A 16,807-nucleotide genomic window follows, 5' to 3' on the forward strand; every position below is an offset into this window, starting at 1 on the left:
CAGTGGCATCCTCAGGGGCCTTCTTTAAAGGTCTAGCTTCTCATTCCATCCTGGAAGCTGCCACCTGGTCATCTGTTCATACCTTTATGAAACATTACAAATTGGACACAATTTCTAGGTCCAGGGCAGGTTTTGCCAGGGCGATTCTGCACGGATTCCTAGAAAATGCTTCCTCTTAGCTTTTCCCTACTCTGTCTTCCTCCCTAGGTTCCCTTTCAGCTTTTGCACTCTCCCATATATAAAGAATACTGCAACACTGAATAGAAGGATATGGAATAGATGTGTAAAATCTTACCATAATCACAGATGTCCTTCTCTTCTATGTTGCAGTATTCTATCCCTCCCACCTTCCCCCTACAACTTGCTGTTTCCTAGGAGGATTTCCTTAGGCTCCTTTTGGCCTCCTTTCCTTAATGGGATTTCATATTCTGAGGAATGTACTTGTGGATGTCCCTTTTATGGCTGACGTCTGTGCCTCCATGCAGTGTCCCACATATGGGCAGTGTCTCTAAGCTTTTGCATACAGGCCGAATGTTGGGTCGATGGGTGGAATACAACCCATATGTAAAGAATACTACAACATAGAAGAAGGACATCTATGGTTATGGTAAGATTTTACACAATTATTCTTTATTTAAATAAATAAAGAAGTAAATAAATAAATAAAATAATGTAAGATGCATGACTTTGTCTGGAAAGGAGAATAAAGAAATATTTTAAGTAGCATGGGATAGTGCCCCTTCTCCAGTGTATAACAACATAAATAAATAAATGTTTCCTCATACCTTATGCCTGTTAGTAGAAAGAGAGTATGCATATAATAATGCTGAGGCCCTGTGCCTCAGATACTTTACTTTTGTAATAGAACCACTGAAAGTGCTGTGTAATTAAATGATCCTACAACTAAATGAGATAAGCCAGTCATGCTGTAATGGACTGTGTTATTTATGAATAACATACTTTGTGGAGTTGCTGACTTCCCCTCTGTTGTGCAACTGTCAAGTTAATGTAGATAAGTGAGTAAGTGTCACACCCTACAAAAACATTTTTTCTGATATTTCTGTTAGTAGTTTTTGTGATCTAACACCGTTTACATTTTTGTTTCTGTTTCAGTCTCTGCATGTGCTGAAACTGCTGGGAATTTATTGCGGCTTTTCCTGTTATTTTTCAGTGCTGTAGATTTGAATGAATTGGGTTTGGATTTCATGACATGAATCTGTTAACTATATTACCATCTACCCTCCATTACAAAGTGTAGAAGTATCATAGATCCCTGCCCTTTCTGAAAACCTGTGGTAATCCACCCACCTGTGAGGCAGGGTGTTATTTTGCAGCAGCGTGCTTGCTGCATGGGATGCTGGGAGTGCTGTTGTATGCATTCTTATGATCCCAGCCCTGCTGCTGAAGAGCCGCAGCTACACTCTATGCCTGGTCTCAGAGCACTGTGTGTACAATGCTGAACCCTGAGGAATGGAAGGCCATTGTCATGCTTTTCTTTTTAACTTGCGGTTTCTTTGTGTAGAAAACAATATACAGCATAAATGATTCTACATGGCTCATCATACACAACATAGTTAATACATTGTGATGTTCCTGTCATAACAGATCTCTCAGCATTCATAGTTTAGAGCCCAGCTTATGACAATGGATGCATTAATGTGCCTTTTGTTAATGACAGATGACTTTTGCTAGATACTCTGCCAGAGAGAATGCCATCAGCTTTAAAGAAGGGAATGTAGCAATAACCCATGTCTGGGAATGGGTAAGCCAAGCATTACTCAAAACCAGCCTTGAGTTATTTTTGTCATTGAATTCTACTATTTTGTACTGATATTTGTTAGTCTTTATTTTTGAGTGTTTTATTGTGTTCCTGTACTGTACTGTAAAACATACTTCTACATTTTTATTTCTTGTACTGCTTTATTTTTCTCACTTTAACTCAGTTTATGCATCACTTATTATTTCATGTTTTGTTTTCACTTTTGTTGCGTAACAGATTTATTTATGTACTGGTTGCAATGTTAGGAATGTCGGTATGTTGTATTTTTTACTAACTTATGCTGTATATCATTCTGATAGGGTTTTGTCTGCTTTTTACTTGTTTTTAAATTTTTTATGTGACTAACTTCTTTCTGTGTAGTCTGTTGATAGCAAATTATATTTACACTGACTCCACATAAAGTTGCTTCACTGTCATTGTTGGTTCTATAAAATCTGTTTGCCAGTTTTTTTGGTGTGGTGTTATTTTCAGTTGTTGTTGTTTGTCTTTCGGCTTTTCCCAGTTAGGGGTTGCCACAGCGGAACTCCTGTCCGCTAATGATTGGCAGTTGGTTTTTATGGTGTCGAGTTGCCAGCCCGACACCCAACCTTTAACAAAGACATGCTCATTCAACGCATGTCTTTCGAATGCCCACTTGATTGCGGGGAGGACATGCAGACTCCACACAGAAGGCAGTCCCAACCCAAGCCGAGAATCGAACAGGAGGACCTCTTGCTGTGAGGCAACAACGCTACCGCTGCACCACCGCGGAAGTGGTGTGGTGTTATTTTAAATAATTACTGATATTTTTATACAGTGGGAGTCATTAGATGTGTTTTTTTTTCCAAAATCTCTTTATTTCAATTTTCTTTTTTCAAATAATAACAACAATATGGTAACTCAAAAACACAAATAAACAATACAAATACCTATCTAAAGAAAACAGACAACAATCTCATTCCGAAAAAATTATACACATATATATATATATATATATATATATACAATATATACACAAGAAGTCACTACATCGTCAAGTAAAGTATGAGAATTCTTATGTTCATTTGGTCTCATAAGGGATAGTTGGAATGGGGGTAGTCTATATATAAAGTAAAAATAGAAATTTAACCATTTATTTGTATGTTTAGGGAAAATATCTAGTTACACATATACTAAGAAAAGGGAGAAGATGCAAGAAAGTCTGGTTATACTACATTCATTTCTTATTTAAAGGTTAGCTTTTCATGACAATTTGTAGGCAAATTTTATTTGTCAAGAATTATATCAAGCAAGTAACCCCAATATTTTTGGTAATAGCGTTTGTTTTTTTGTTTTTGAATAAATTAATTTGTGAGATGAGATATATTTGATAGCAAGATTGCTAAGACATGACATTCCAGTTCTTTGTAGTAAAGAATTTAGTAAGGGCACACATCATAATAAAGACATGTTTTAATATTTTTGGGAGTTGATTGATATTAATGTACAATATAGCTTTCTTCCAAGTAAGGGTTGATTTTTCATATCCCATCTTCTCTAATCTTGCTCTCAAGGAACACCGTAAGTTATGTATCTTAGTACAGTTCCACATGACATGTAAAATATCAGCTGTTTGATCAGGACAATGGGGACATTTAGGCGAAAAGTTGGGATTGAATTTATTTAATTTAGATAAGGTATAATATAGATTGTAATTTATCATAATTTGTGTATATAACAGCTTCTTGAAATGAATGAATTTGATTGTATTTTCAATGGCTAGTTTCTTATTTTCTTCAGTCAGTGATTGATTTTTTGTTTGCCAATAGTTTGAAAATAACAAAGAATTCTGATGTTTTGCACTCATTACAGTTTTATAAGTCCTAGAAATTGTTTTCCCTTTAATCACAAGATTTTCAAGTATTAATTTAACTAAATCTATGTTCTGTAAGTCAGTGTGTATTTGTGAGAATTTAGCATTTATAAGATGATGAAGTTGGTTAAGGATAATACTATATTTCATAGGAAGTTTGAGTTCAAGTCTCATTTGCCCCGTGTTAGAGTCTTTCCATTGGTATATATCCCATATTGTGTAGTGTTTTATCAGGGTGTAGTTTGTTAGATTTACTGGTTTAATATTTATTAGTAAATTAGGATTTAGGTGTAATGGTTGTGTAAGGGCAAAAGCGTCAGCTAATTGCAATGATTTAAATAGTTTCTGTGTTGTAAGAATCATGTTTTTAATTAGTGGGTGTAAATTCTTCATGTATATGCTAGCCTGGTTTAAATTCAAGAATGGTAAGGATTTGATGTTACAGCCAAGGGATTTCAACTATTCATACCAGATTTTGTTCCACTGGGGTGTCCAAGTATTTATATATAAGTCATAGTTTATTATTTGTATTAGTCTGTATACAGTAATTATACTATAGTAAAGCTTAAAATCAGGTAACCCCAATCCCCCCCTATCTTTGGCGAGTACAAGTTTTGCATATTTAATTCTAGTAGATTTGGGATACCATAAGAATCTTGATATAGCTATTTCCATGGCAAGGAATAAGTTTTGGGGAATATTTGAAAAGGTAGCATTTAATTGAAAGAGTATTCTTAGTAGAAAATTCATCTTGACAACACTAGCTTTTGACAGTAGAGACAGATGTGTTGTTTGTTTAATGTTACTTATTTCTTTCTGTGCAGCTTATGGATTCGTTTTCATTTTCATTGAAATACTGTTGCAGTACCATCATTGGTGCCTTGAAGTCCATTGCCGTAGTTTTAGTGTAGTGTTATTTTTAGTAAATGCTGGTGTTTTTACGCAGTGTGAGTCAATGTGCAGTGCCCTTTTTGTAGTATTCTTTTATTTTACTTAATTAATAAAATCTCTTTTGTAAATGTGAGGGATTTTGTTTGCAGTCTTTTCTCAATGTTGTTGTCAGAGACTTGTTTCTGGGCAGACTGACAGCTGTGTCCAGTCAGTGTGGGTGTTTTTGAATATTAATTAGATTTCATTGTTTAACAGGGTCTAAGACACAGCAAAGAAAACATATGCCTTTTTTCCAAGATTTTTCAGATAAGTTGACAAAATATCGCGCAAGACCTATACTTAAAATCCCTGGGAATACACAATGCTGCTGTAGTTGGTTCTTGCTTTGTTTCAGTTATCTAATCCTTTACTATTTTTAGTATACTGTAGACACAGATATAATTGTCATCATTATACACTGGAAAGGGTTTTATCTCCCACTGAAGCCCATAGCACTACAACAAGATAAAAGTGACGTATTCCTAGTTCATAAGCATCTTAGGTGGACTGATATACAGATCAACACTGTTACTAAACACTTTAAAAAATAAGGATATTATTTTTTCCTTTGCTAATTTGTGAAAGCAATTGTTTTCCAAATGCAGTTGCCTGAAAGTGCTGATATTTATCTTTTTTATGTGTACACTTGACCTGACTTACTATAAAACACTCCTGTATATTTAGAAATGTCCGTTATTTTCAGTCCCTGATGCCTTGCTGACAGTGACAGTAACTGATATTTTAGGCCAGTGTACTACCCATGGCCATAGTATGTGCACAGTAAATCCATTTCCATTAAGAACAGAAATGGAACAACAATGAAATGCGGATGATACAGTGGTGTTATTTGAAAATGTGTCTTTTTAAAATGTTTTCATTCTATAGTACTACACTATAGCAGATCCTGAGAAATTTGTGTTTTTTGAAACACAAAACTGAGTTCCATGGATTCCTTGTTCACTTGTGTGCAAGGAAAAAATAAAATGGCTAGAATGTACACTAAGTAATAAAAATAACTTTCTTTTGTTATAGCTATATTAATACAGTATGTCCTGTCCTTCATCAGTTGCCTGAATTATCATTTAACAATTGGTTTAGTTTCTGGAGTCTTTCGAGGGGGATTCAATATTTGTCAGCATGGGAGGGACTGGTTAACAGACCATGTTGCTTTGCCAAGTATGGTCTGCATTTATCACCCCTGGGCTTCCAGATATTGGCTAAACCTTTATCCACCCCCTTAGAGCCTATTTTAGGCAATGCCAAATTGACAAAACTACCACCTTAGCAAATAAAAGCCAAAGGAACCTAAAGGTGTTACTTCTCAGTACTAGGGGCCTTAGCAAAAAGCTCTACACTCTACAAGCTGTCCTCACGTTAGAGAATATAGAAATTTGTGCCTTTACTGAGACATGGTTTAAGGCCACACAAAGTATTATGGCAGTGGAAGGCTTCATTGCTTTATACATATTTAGACCTTCACCTGCGCAGACAGGGACTAAAGGTGAAGGAGTCTCAATCTGCATTTGTGACAAGTATACCTCTAGGGTGGATAAACAGGATGATGCCCTGGAGTTCATCCACGTGCAAATCACCATTAATAAAGTCCCTTATCATATATTAGCAAGTTATAGGTCACCATCTATATTCCAAAAATCCCATAACTCTTACCCAGTCCTGCTGGAGGCACCCATCATTCAGCTAGTCACCCTATTCATGGGAGACTTCAACCATCCCTGTATAGCCTGAGAAACATACACTGCCCCCAGCTTACAGGCACACTTCCTGGCCTTTATTAACACAAATACCCTTGACGAGACAGTGCATACTCCAACCAGATGTTGAAACATACTGGACCTAGTACTCACCAATATGGGAGTGTGCTGAACAACGTGTAATGTCCTCACTGGGGAAGTCGGATCACAAAGTTGTCTCCTTCTAAATAAAAATCAGCAAGAAAAACCCAGCAAAACCTGTAAAAGGAGTTATTCTAAAGCAAACTACATCCCATTAAGTAACAAATTGTTAAAATTCAGTGCCCATCCAAACCCCAAATTCACAGCAATCTATTTGGAATTGTTCACAGAAACCCTGTACAACCACAAAAAAAGTGTGCATATAGGCTGCTGTACCTACTAGAAGTAAGCCCGAAACTAACCACAAAAACAAACTACACTGGTGGAATCCAAACTTAAATAGGATATATAGCAAAAGGAAAAAGTCATGGACCAAATCAGGAAGAGGAACCTCACTAATTAAATTAAACAGGAAACTAAGAGGACTAAGTAAACACAGCAAGGCCAGTTATGAGGTCAAGATAACCTCTTGGGGTAAAGGCAACCACAAGGCCTTCTATAGCTATGTCCAACACCTTAAAGGTAACACACAAAAATGTGCTGAACTGGCAGTAAATGGTACCACCTTTGCCGAGCAGAGTGACATAGCAAATCTACTGGCTGACAAATTCAACTCTGACTTCACCCTTCCTCCCTCTCTACCCCACACCACCCCCCGTGAAACCCTACTACCATGAACCCCCAACTATTAGCAGGGAGCAGGTCATGGCAGCCCTTGCTAAGGCCAAAATCTTGTCCTCAGTAGACCCAGACAGTATCCATGGTTACCTCCTAAATAGCTTGAAACATGACCTATCAGGACCACTTGAGTCACATCTCAACTACATCCCCAAAACAGGCTACGTACCACATGAATGGAGGACTGCAATGGTTATCCCTTTTCACAAGGGTGGGCCATCAATAGACCCTGGAAACTACAGTCCCATTAGTCTGACTAGTCTAATATGCAAAACCATGGAATGAATTATCATGGAAAGGATCAATAAAGACATTGGCAACCTACAGACACTGCACCCAACCCTGTTTGTTTTTGTTAAAGGAAGGTCATGCCTATTTAAACTGGTAGGCATTTTGAGAGGGTCACTAAGGAAATGTATGGGATGAAAGTGGTGCATAGTATCTACCTAGATCGGGCTAAGATGGGGTGAAAATGGTGCATAGTACCTACCTAGATCGGGCTACGATGGGGTGAAAATGGTGCATAGTACCTACCTAGATCGGGCTAAGATGGGGTGAAAATGGTGCATAGTACCTACCTAGATCGGGCTAAGATGGGGTGAAAATGGTGCATAGTACCTACCTAGATCGGGCTAAGATGTGCAGGACAATACCCTACTCAGCTATTTTTGACAGACTCACTCAACTAAACGTAAACTCCTATATAACTCACTGGAATGCCAGCTGGCTCACAGATAGGACCCAAACATTCAGGATTGGTGAAACCACCTCCACCAAGAGACCAGTCAGCAACAGAGCACCTCAGGGCTCAGTGCATGACCTGCTCTTGTTTGGCACTTACTTCCCAGAGGTCAAGGCTAATATCAAGGACCTCTGTTTCATCAAGTTTGCAAACGACTGCAAATTGGGAGCTATCATAGATTCACTTCATGCAACTAACATCCTGCTAGATGATAACACAGATAGATTACTGGTGCCAAATCCACAGATTAAAACTCAATGCCAAGAATTCATTATAGTGCCCTTTGGGAAAAAGTCCACCCAGGCTAATTAGTCTAATAGTAAGACACCCCCTGAGAGCTGACCCAGTAGTTAGGGATCTGGGAATGTATGTAGATAGTAATCTGGCCTTTGACCAACACATATACACCGTAGTAAGAAAATCATTCTATGTCACCGAACTTACAAGTAACAGTGTGGTATCCAGTTACAAGGAAGTTATAGTACCACTTTTCTCATCCCTAATTAGACCCATCATTGACTACAATACCCTCTTCATCATGTACCCGACCTAGCATATGCAACAGTTGGAGTGCCCACTGAGGTTCCTCCTCAAGGGAATCCAAGGCATTAACACACTGTCCTATACAAATCGCTTTAAAGCCCTAATTCTGTACCGTGTCTCCTACTGGTTACTGAGAGGCAATCTATGCCTGGCATATGAGGCATCCTTAGATCCAGCCCTGATGGACCTTTTGCACATCTGCAAAATGAATAGCAGCAGAAGCACTAAATCTAAAAATGTAAACTTGCTTGTGACATAAATAGAACATGCTGGTGAGACAGATATGTGTATCAAAGAATCCCTATGCTCTGGAATAGGCTCCCATTTCAAGTGAATCAGAGTCCATCCCTAACCCTATACAAACGTAACCTTGACCATTAAGTAGGAAATTGAAAACTCACCCCTGGTTTGGCCCCCATGTCTCTAATAGACACATGCCAATAGTAAGTATTCCCTAACTAACATACCCCCCCCCCCACACACACACACACATACTAAAACTTTAGCAAACTCCTAATTAACATACTCGTCCAAATTGCCGTATAACATAGGGACACTTATTTAGTTGGGTCATGTGGCTAGGCATATAAAGGCCCTGGTGATCTTTAGCCTGTTATGTACCTGTGAACCTAGGAACACCCATAAATATGACTGAAATAATTAAAATGAAAAAGAAAAAAAAATCATAAAATATTGTGCCCAAAAGAATGTGTAAAACAGTATACAAGTTTACGTCAGACCTTAACACATATATACATTTCCATAAGTAGGAAGATATGGCTAACAAATAATGCATTTTGAAATACATCTACCATTCAATGGTATGCAGTGTAAACATTTAAAATGCTTATATACAAACATATGAAGAGGGGTAGAGCTTCTAAATATGTGGTGAATAACAATTAATATATCATTTATAAGTAATAAAATCTATGCTGACATTTTTTATTTTCCCCCTAAGTGAACTAGGAAGCACCATGCCAGAGTATCATAAACCAGAAAATAAAACTATATCTTAAAATGTATGATACTTTAGTGAGATCAGAAGTGTGTGGAAGCAAATAAGTTTAGTTTCTTTTTGCAAATACAGTGAATGTGCAGTGGTGGACCATGGGTGGCAGAACATGCATTTTTAGTTGTTTTTTTTTTACATTTTTATTTATTTATTTTTCTTATAATCCATAGAATACATTGACACTGATTAATGACTAATTGTGCATTATAGCCTACAGGTTATCTTTATTTGTCATTGGAGACAGCTGTGTACTATGAAATAGTGCTATATCATGTGCTTATATAAGCCCATAGAACAAAATTTACAGCATATGTTTGGTTTAATATTAGTAGTTTTTTAGCAGCTTAAATAACTTAATATAGTTTCAAGTAGAGTAGTTACTAGCCACTTTTTAATCATTTCTGTAAACATATTGAAATGCATTTACTGGCTGTGGAAAACTACATAAATATGGATATGTGTAAATTATTATTTTTTTTCTGTTAACGTTACACCTGGAGTAACCAAACTGAAATACGTTGACTATGGAAAAGCACTTAAAAAGTTTTCCTTTTTTTTCTGTTAAGGTACACCTGGAGTGGCCGACATCATTAGCTATTAATCCAATGGATAATTCTCTCTATGTTCTGGACAACAATGTGGTTTTACAAATTACTGGCAATCATCAGGTCCGTATTGCTGCCGGACGACCAATACACTGTCAGGTACCAGGCATAGAGTACTCAACAGGAAAACGGGCCGTCCAAACCACACTGGAGTCTGCAGCTGCCATTGCTGTGTCGTATAACGGGATCCTGTACATAGCTGAAACAGATGAGAAGAAACTTAACCGAATAAGGCAGGTCACAACAGATGGAGAAATTACACTGGTTGCTGGAACCCCTTCTGAATGTGACTGTAAGAATGATGCCAACTGCGACTGTTACCAGAATGGGGATGGCTTTGCTAAAGATGCCAAACTTAACATTCCATCATCTCTTGCTGTGTCTCCTGATGGCACTTTGTATGTGGCAGAGCTGGGAAATATTCGCATAAGAGCCATCTCTAGGAACAAACCAGTGTTAACATCTTTGAACTTCTATGAGGTCGCATCTCCTGCAGATCAAGAGGTTTACATCTTTGATACAAATGGCACTCACCAGTATACCATGAGCCTGGTTACTGGCGAGTACCTTTATAACTTCAGCTACAGCAATGACAATGACATAACTGCAGTAACTGACAGCAATGGCAATACACTTCGTATTCGAAGGGACGTCAGTCGCATACCGGTGCGAATAGTATCTCCTGATAATCAAGTGATATGGCTAACTATCGGTACTAATGGAGGGCTAAAAAGCATGGCTGTCCAAGGACAAGAACTGGTTCTTTTTACATATCATGGCAACAGTGGTCTGTTAGCAACAAAAAGTGATGAGACTGGTTGGACAACATTCTACGAGTAAGTATTTTTCTTTTGAAATGTTTTTATTCTGTAAGTACAAGTAAATGTTCTTCATTAAATTATTAAAGAACTTGCTAATTCAATTAGTTATCCTAGGTCAGGAAAAATGTCACTGTTCATAATTTTAATTTATATTAGCTGTTTTGGCATTTCAATGTGAAAGCTGCTTATGAAGGAAGTCATACATCTCTTATAATGACCATTAAATAAAAAATTAGCCATGTTTGCTGCAGTTATTCATCATCATAGGTGATAGCTAGAGAGAACATTAAGCTAATATTTGCCTTATAAATGTGTCATAAATCAGGAGGTACTGGAGCAGCACAATGTTATGCTTTGAATTGACATTAATCCATCTGGCAGAGGTGTGACACTCATCAGGCATGGAGAAGGCATACAGGAAAAAAAGCTTTTTATGGAGCAACCTGGTATTTATTCTTATTTGTAAGAAGTAGGATCCTTCATTCAGAGGTGGAGTCTCTAACATTGCATTGAACATAAACTTTAAACCAGTTTAAAGTCTGAGTTGTGCCACACCTGTTTTAAAAGCGGCATGCTCTAACCTCATGCAGTATAATTCCAGAGGTAATACTGCTAACCTTAATAGCCTTTTTCTAGTAATTAATATTTTGTTATACAATAATAGGTGTTACTAACAGTAGTTAGTAACCTGTTTTACTTAGGGTCCAAATAGTTTAGTCATTTTTATGAATTGTGGTAGTTGTAGTATATGTTTCTGATAGTTGATATTCTAGATTTAAATCAGATACACATATTTCACTTCAATAACAAGTGCTGTATACGATTAATATATACTACAAATTTAAAATCCATGGACTGGTCCCAGTACAAACGCAAATGTAAATAAAAAACCTATTTTAGAGTTTGTTTTGGCAATATGCAAGCAAACAAATGAATACCTTTGTGTGACACATAACATAAAGCTAATTTTTATCAAAAATCTCATGCCTTAACGTTTCGGACATAGAGTAGAAGCAGAAAAGACTGAATGATGGTAAATAATTTTGTGGTATTTGGTTGTGTGATGATACACAAGTGGTCCGAGTCCACTTTTATTATAGGAGTTCTCTGAAAGAGGGACACCCCTCAATCCTAATGTGTATGACTTCCAAGTTGATTATTTTATTTAGTGGATGTGTAGGAATGTAACCCAGTACAAAGGGAGTTATGGAGTTCTTAACCTCCCATGTGATACACAGCTTATGTGAATTGTGCTGGCACTGTTAGGAAAACTTTTTTATTTCAATAGCATTCGGAGAATTTAATAAGATAACTGACTTAAATTCATGACTGATGCATTGATCAGTGCAACAAAATTCATATACTAACTTAAATATTCATTTACAGGGAAGGATCCTGTATTATAGGAAAAATCATACATTATGGCAGTTTGCACAACACACTTGGTAAATGTCAGTTGCCATCTCATACTTAATGTATTGCGATATTCAAGACTCACTTGGCAATCCTGGTCAAGATGGACTCATTGATAAAGTGGGAGATATTAGAAAGTAGAAGGTGTAACCTCAGCTCTTTCAAAATACAGCATGTGCCCATCTGCCAGCTGTTTTGTTTCTACAGAAGGAAAACAGAAATATATAAACAGTTCATTCACCATATATACAAGTTTGTACTGATTTTTTAGTAAAACAGGTAGCAGTCAGAATGCTATAAATGTAAAAGTTTTAATGTCAAACATTTTTGAATCAATGACTGCTTTGTGCATTTCTTTTAGGAAGTCTTTCTTGATAAATAACTCCTTGACCTTTAGAACAAATGGGCTACATTGAAGTCTTAAAAAGCATACATCTTATCCGTCCAAAATTCTGCACTGTCCAAATTTTTTTGCTGCATATTTCAGTCTATTCCTCATAAGATATGTGGTTTTCCTGCAAATCATTGAGGAACTGAAGTCTCTAAATGAAGACAGTACTTTAAGTTTCTGACTGCATATAAATGCATTCTAATGCAAAACCAATTATTGCAGCTTGTTTATAAGAGCAATATTTTAAAATCTGTCATTATTTTTGGGCATTTGCCTCCACATTATGTTTGGCTTTGTCCAGATTTCTTTTGCTGAGGTTGACTGGTATAAAAAGTGACATCTGTTTTGCTTGGATTCCTGATTCATTATATTGTTTATATTTCTGAATAAGCAGATTCATGTCTGAAAAGACGTTGTGGTTATTAAACATTCTTTGTTAGTATTCATCCTATTTATACTCATGCAGAGTCAATGTAAACACAATTTCTGAGTTACACAAAAAAGAAACAATATATATTAATATAGTAATTAATCGCTCTGTCTCTGAATCTAATGTCCCTTCCATCTGGAAACAATGCTAGATTCTACCTAAAGGAGGCAACTCCTCTGATATCTCCCAACTTTAGACCTATCGCTATCCTCTCCCCTCTCTCTAAAGTACTAGAAAAATGTATTCATAAACACGTTGTGCAGTATCTAATACAAGAAAATATGCTTACACCCACTCAACACAACTTCAGACCCAAACATAGCACCACTACAGCTCTATTATCCTTCTTCAACACTGTTTCTATAGCCATGGACGACCATAAACTTATTTTTTGCCTATTCTTGGACCTCTCAAAAGCTTTCGACATTGTCTCACATTCTGAGAATGAGTAATGTGTGTGTTACTCCACTGAGGCCCCTCCCCACTTACTGAAGCTCTTCCTGTGTCACTGTACTCACTTCCTTCCACTGAGGTCCCTGGACCCACTTACTGAAGCTCTTCTTGTGCCACTATTCACTTCCTTCTTCTGGTCATTTATCAGTATGCATCTTCTGCTTCAGTGATGGCAGTTGTGTATCAGTTCTTCTCAGACATGATCCCAGGCGTAGCTCGCTGTAGCCTTCATTTCTACCCCTATTTTCCTCTGGAGGTTATTGCCCCTTCTCTTGAGAGTCTGCTTAGTGCTTATTCTCTCTGCCATCCCCAATCTTTACTATTGGTTCAACCTTCAGTAAACCAAAATAAGAAAAAAAATGAAACAAAAACATATAAATAAGACATTATTTTTGAGTTGTATTAGTGCACAGAAAATGTTTATTGAGTTTTAAAGTGGAACAAGAAGTATAATAGAGTGGTTTGCCATTAACATGATGTACAGTTGCTGTCAGAATGATTGTGTTTTGGGTTGTTGATGCCAGCGGTTTAAGTTGGCTGCAATTTGTCATGTAATTGCAATGTTCTGTCAGCCCAAGTGCTTAACATATTTAATCTTGTGCTGTTCTTGTGTGATAATATGTTTTATATTTACTTCAGCTATGACAGTGAAGGACGTCTGACTAACGTCACCTTCCCCACTGCGGTAGTAACCAGCCTTCATGGAGAAATGGAAAAAGCCATTACTGTGGACATAGAGTCTTCTAACCGTGATGAGGATGTTAGCATTACCACAAATTTGTCTTCTGTTGACTGCTTCTACACCTTAGTTCAAGGTATGGTATTTTGGATTGTTTCATCATTCTGATCAAATGCCCTCTGGGTGTTTATCAGTCCCGCTCTTAATACCAATTACATCCTTGCTGCTACCATCACCCTCAAAGTTGCTGCTACCATCACCCTCAGAGTTCCTCTGGCTGCAAAAGCCCTCAGTAGGTTGCTGTGCTGCAGACAGGAAAAGCAGAGGATACAAGAGCATGGAGAGTAATCATCTTGTGTTTCAGAACGATCAAGAAATATTTCATTTATTCTAGCTTTGTTTCCATTGTAAGGCACTATGCAGTAGCATTTTATCCTAGTAGCAGTCATGTGTACTTCTGCTGTGCAAAGCTGAGCCCCCAGTTCCAAGCTTGCTTACCACACCTGCACTGCCTCCTGCAGATATGGGTATATTATTTCTGTGTTCAAAGTACAGGCTGATGCATCACTTTTTTTTAAATCCTGTCATTCCATGTCTGATTTTTTTCTTTTATTTGAGTGTTGTCTGCATTAAAGTAACTTCTCAAAAAAATCTGCTGACACAGCTTTATAGTATATTACAGAATTGCTAATGTGTTTTATTTTGTTAATCGTATTTGTCTACATTTTCCACAAATGTAATTTAAATGGTAGAGTCACTTTATTTGTAGCTTTTGTCTAAAATGTAAGCTGATTATATTGAATAAGACAGACAAGTAGCTGAACTGAAGTAATGAAAGCATAAACTTTTCATGCTGTTGTTTTCACCTCTTTATAAAATTTTCAGATCAACTGAGAAATAGTTATCAGGTTAGCTATGATGGCTCTGTTCGAATAATCTATGCGAATGGAATGGAATCTGACTTTCAAACTGAACCTCACATTCTGAGTGGCACTGCCAATCCAATCATTGCTAGAAGAAATTTAACACTGCCAGGAGACAATGGACAAAACTTGGTTGAATGGCGATTTCGAAAGGAGCAGCCGCAGGGAAAGGTTAATGTTTACGGACGCAAACTGAGGGTAAGCATATGTCATACAGCTATTCCTATTATTAATCGTCTGCATCTTTTAAGTAAAATCAGTTTTGTACATAACATAACTTATGTGAACAACAAAGATCGCACTGCAGTAAAATTTCTTATCAATGGGATTACATGCAGGCAGATGACTTTAGTGAATGACCACTTTTTTATTGGTCTATTGATATACAAAAGAGGTAGGTACCCCATTTGAGGCTTTTATTTATTCATTTCATACATGCATACATACAGATACACACACACACACACACACACACACGCACACGCACACACACACACACACACACACACACACACACACACACACACACACAGATAGATAGACAAATAGGCAGAGAAATGCACTACTTGAATTTACTAGAGTTTTGTTTTTAAGATTTTGCTTTGGGGAATTTTTTGTTGCCCAAAGATAGACTCACTAGCAAGAATTGCCTGCAGTAGACAGTTACCACAAAGGACTTTCATCAGCATCACCTGTTTCCTATTGGGGAGCAAAATTAAGCCACTAACTGTGAGCATTGTAAACTTTTCAGCTAAGTAAAGGGAGTGAGGAATGTAAGGACATTTAATTTATTCACAACTAGACATCCTGGCTCCTTTTTCAACCACGATCCTTATCACAAAGACAAGTTTAAATCTAATGCATATGGACAGTTTACAGTAACCAGTCAAGCAGCATGTTTTGGAAGGGAAATCAAGAGTTCACTGAGAAAATCCATACACATGCAAGGAGAACATGCATCCTCCACACAGACAGTGAGTGTAGGTCAGGATTGAACCATGCAGCTTTATGGCGGATACATTAACTACTAAGCCACTGTACTTCCTATGCTTTTGTTGAGCACAAAAAGGAGGATGGAGTAAATGGTTTCTGCCTGTTCCCCTGCTGAAGAGACTTCCAGTAGTTTTGGGACCAGGAAAAAAGTAGAACCTGCTAGAAAGAAGTAGAAGCGCAGAAAGTTGTGCAAACGTTACAGCGTGATTCCAAAGTATTCCAGAGGACGAGAACATGGTCTTTGAAATTGTACTGGTACCACTTCAGGCTTGAGGGCTGCAGTAACAAAAAGACATTGTTTTGTCCACCACTGTCCACTTAGACAGTCATTTGCCCTGCCTTTGGTAGCCCCTTCTGATGCAGACAGCATGGTCAGCACTTCGGGAATCAGCCAGACCTCAATACATTTTTCAGCTGTTCTATAGCCAGATACCAGTTGCTAGGCAACCTCTGCCAATTCCAGTCCATGACAGAAACATCCAGTTCTTCCAGCTGCTACTCATCTTTTGTTGTCATTGGAAATGTCTGTTGCTTTATTAAATCAGCGTGGGACATTTTTGGACATTTTTTTTTTCAATTTCTAGTATTCTTGCCATGCTGATGAGAAAGTGCTGGGTGCCTGTGCTGTAACACCTGTCTGAGTTCCTGCTTTTGTGGAAATATTCCAAAGAGTATTTATTGTCTTGGCATCAAGCAGAGCCCACCATTATACAGCCTGCAACCCCCC

The 16,807-nt window shown here is 37.4% G+C and overlaps 1 protein-coding gene across 11 annotated transcripts in view; it reads left to right on the forward strand.

Moving 5' to 3' along the window:
• Nucleotides 1-16,807, forward strand: part of TENM3 (teneurin transmembrane protein 3) — a 3,803,041-nt gene that overhangs the window by 3,609,116 nt on the left and 177,118 nt on the right. For all 11 annotated transcript variants that reach the window (XM_044062527.1, XM_044062530.1, XM_044062531.1 and 8 more), the window contains 3 exons: nucleotides 9,939-10,813; nucleotides 14,125-14,300; nucleotides 15,050-15,285. In XM_044062527.1, coding sequence (XP_043918462.1) covers nucleotides 9,939-10,813; nucleotides 14,125-14,300; nucleotides 15,050-15,285 — 1,287 coding nt within the window. The remainder of the gene's footprint in view (nucleotides 1-9,938; nucleotides 10,814-14,124; nucleotides 14,301-15,049; nucleotides 15,286-16,807) is intronic.

This window comes from Protopterus annectens, chromosome 2.part1 (genome assembly GCF_019279795.1).
Source record: "Protopterus annectens isolate FY-2018-M chromosome 2.part1, PAN1.0, whole genome shotgun sequence".
Taxonomy (NCBI): domain Eukaryota; kingdom Metazoa; phylum Chordata; order Ceratodontiformes; family Protopteridae; genus Protopterus; species Protopterus annectens.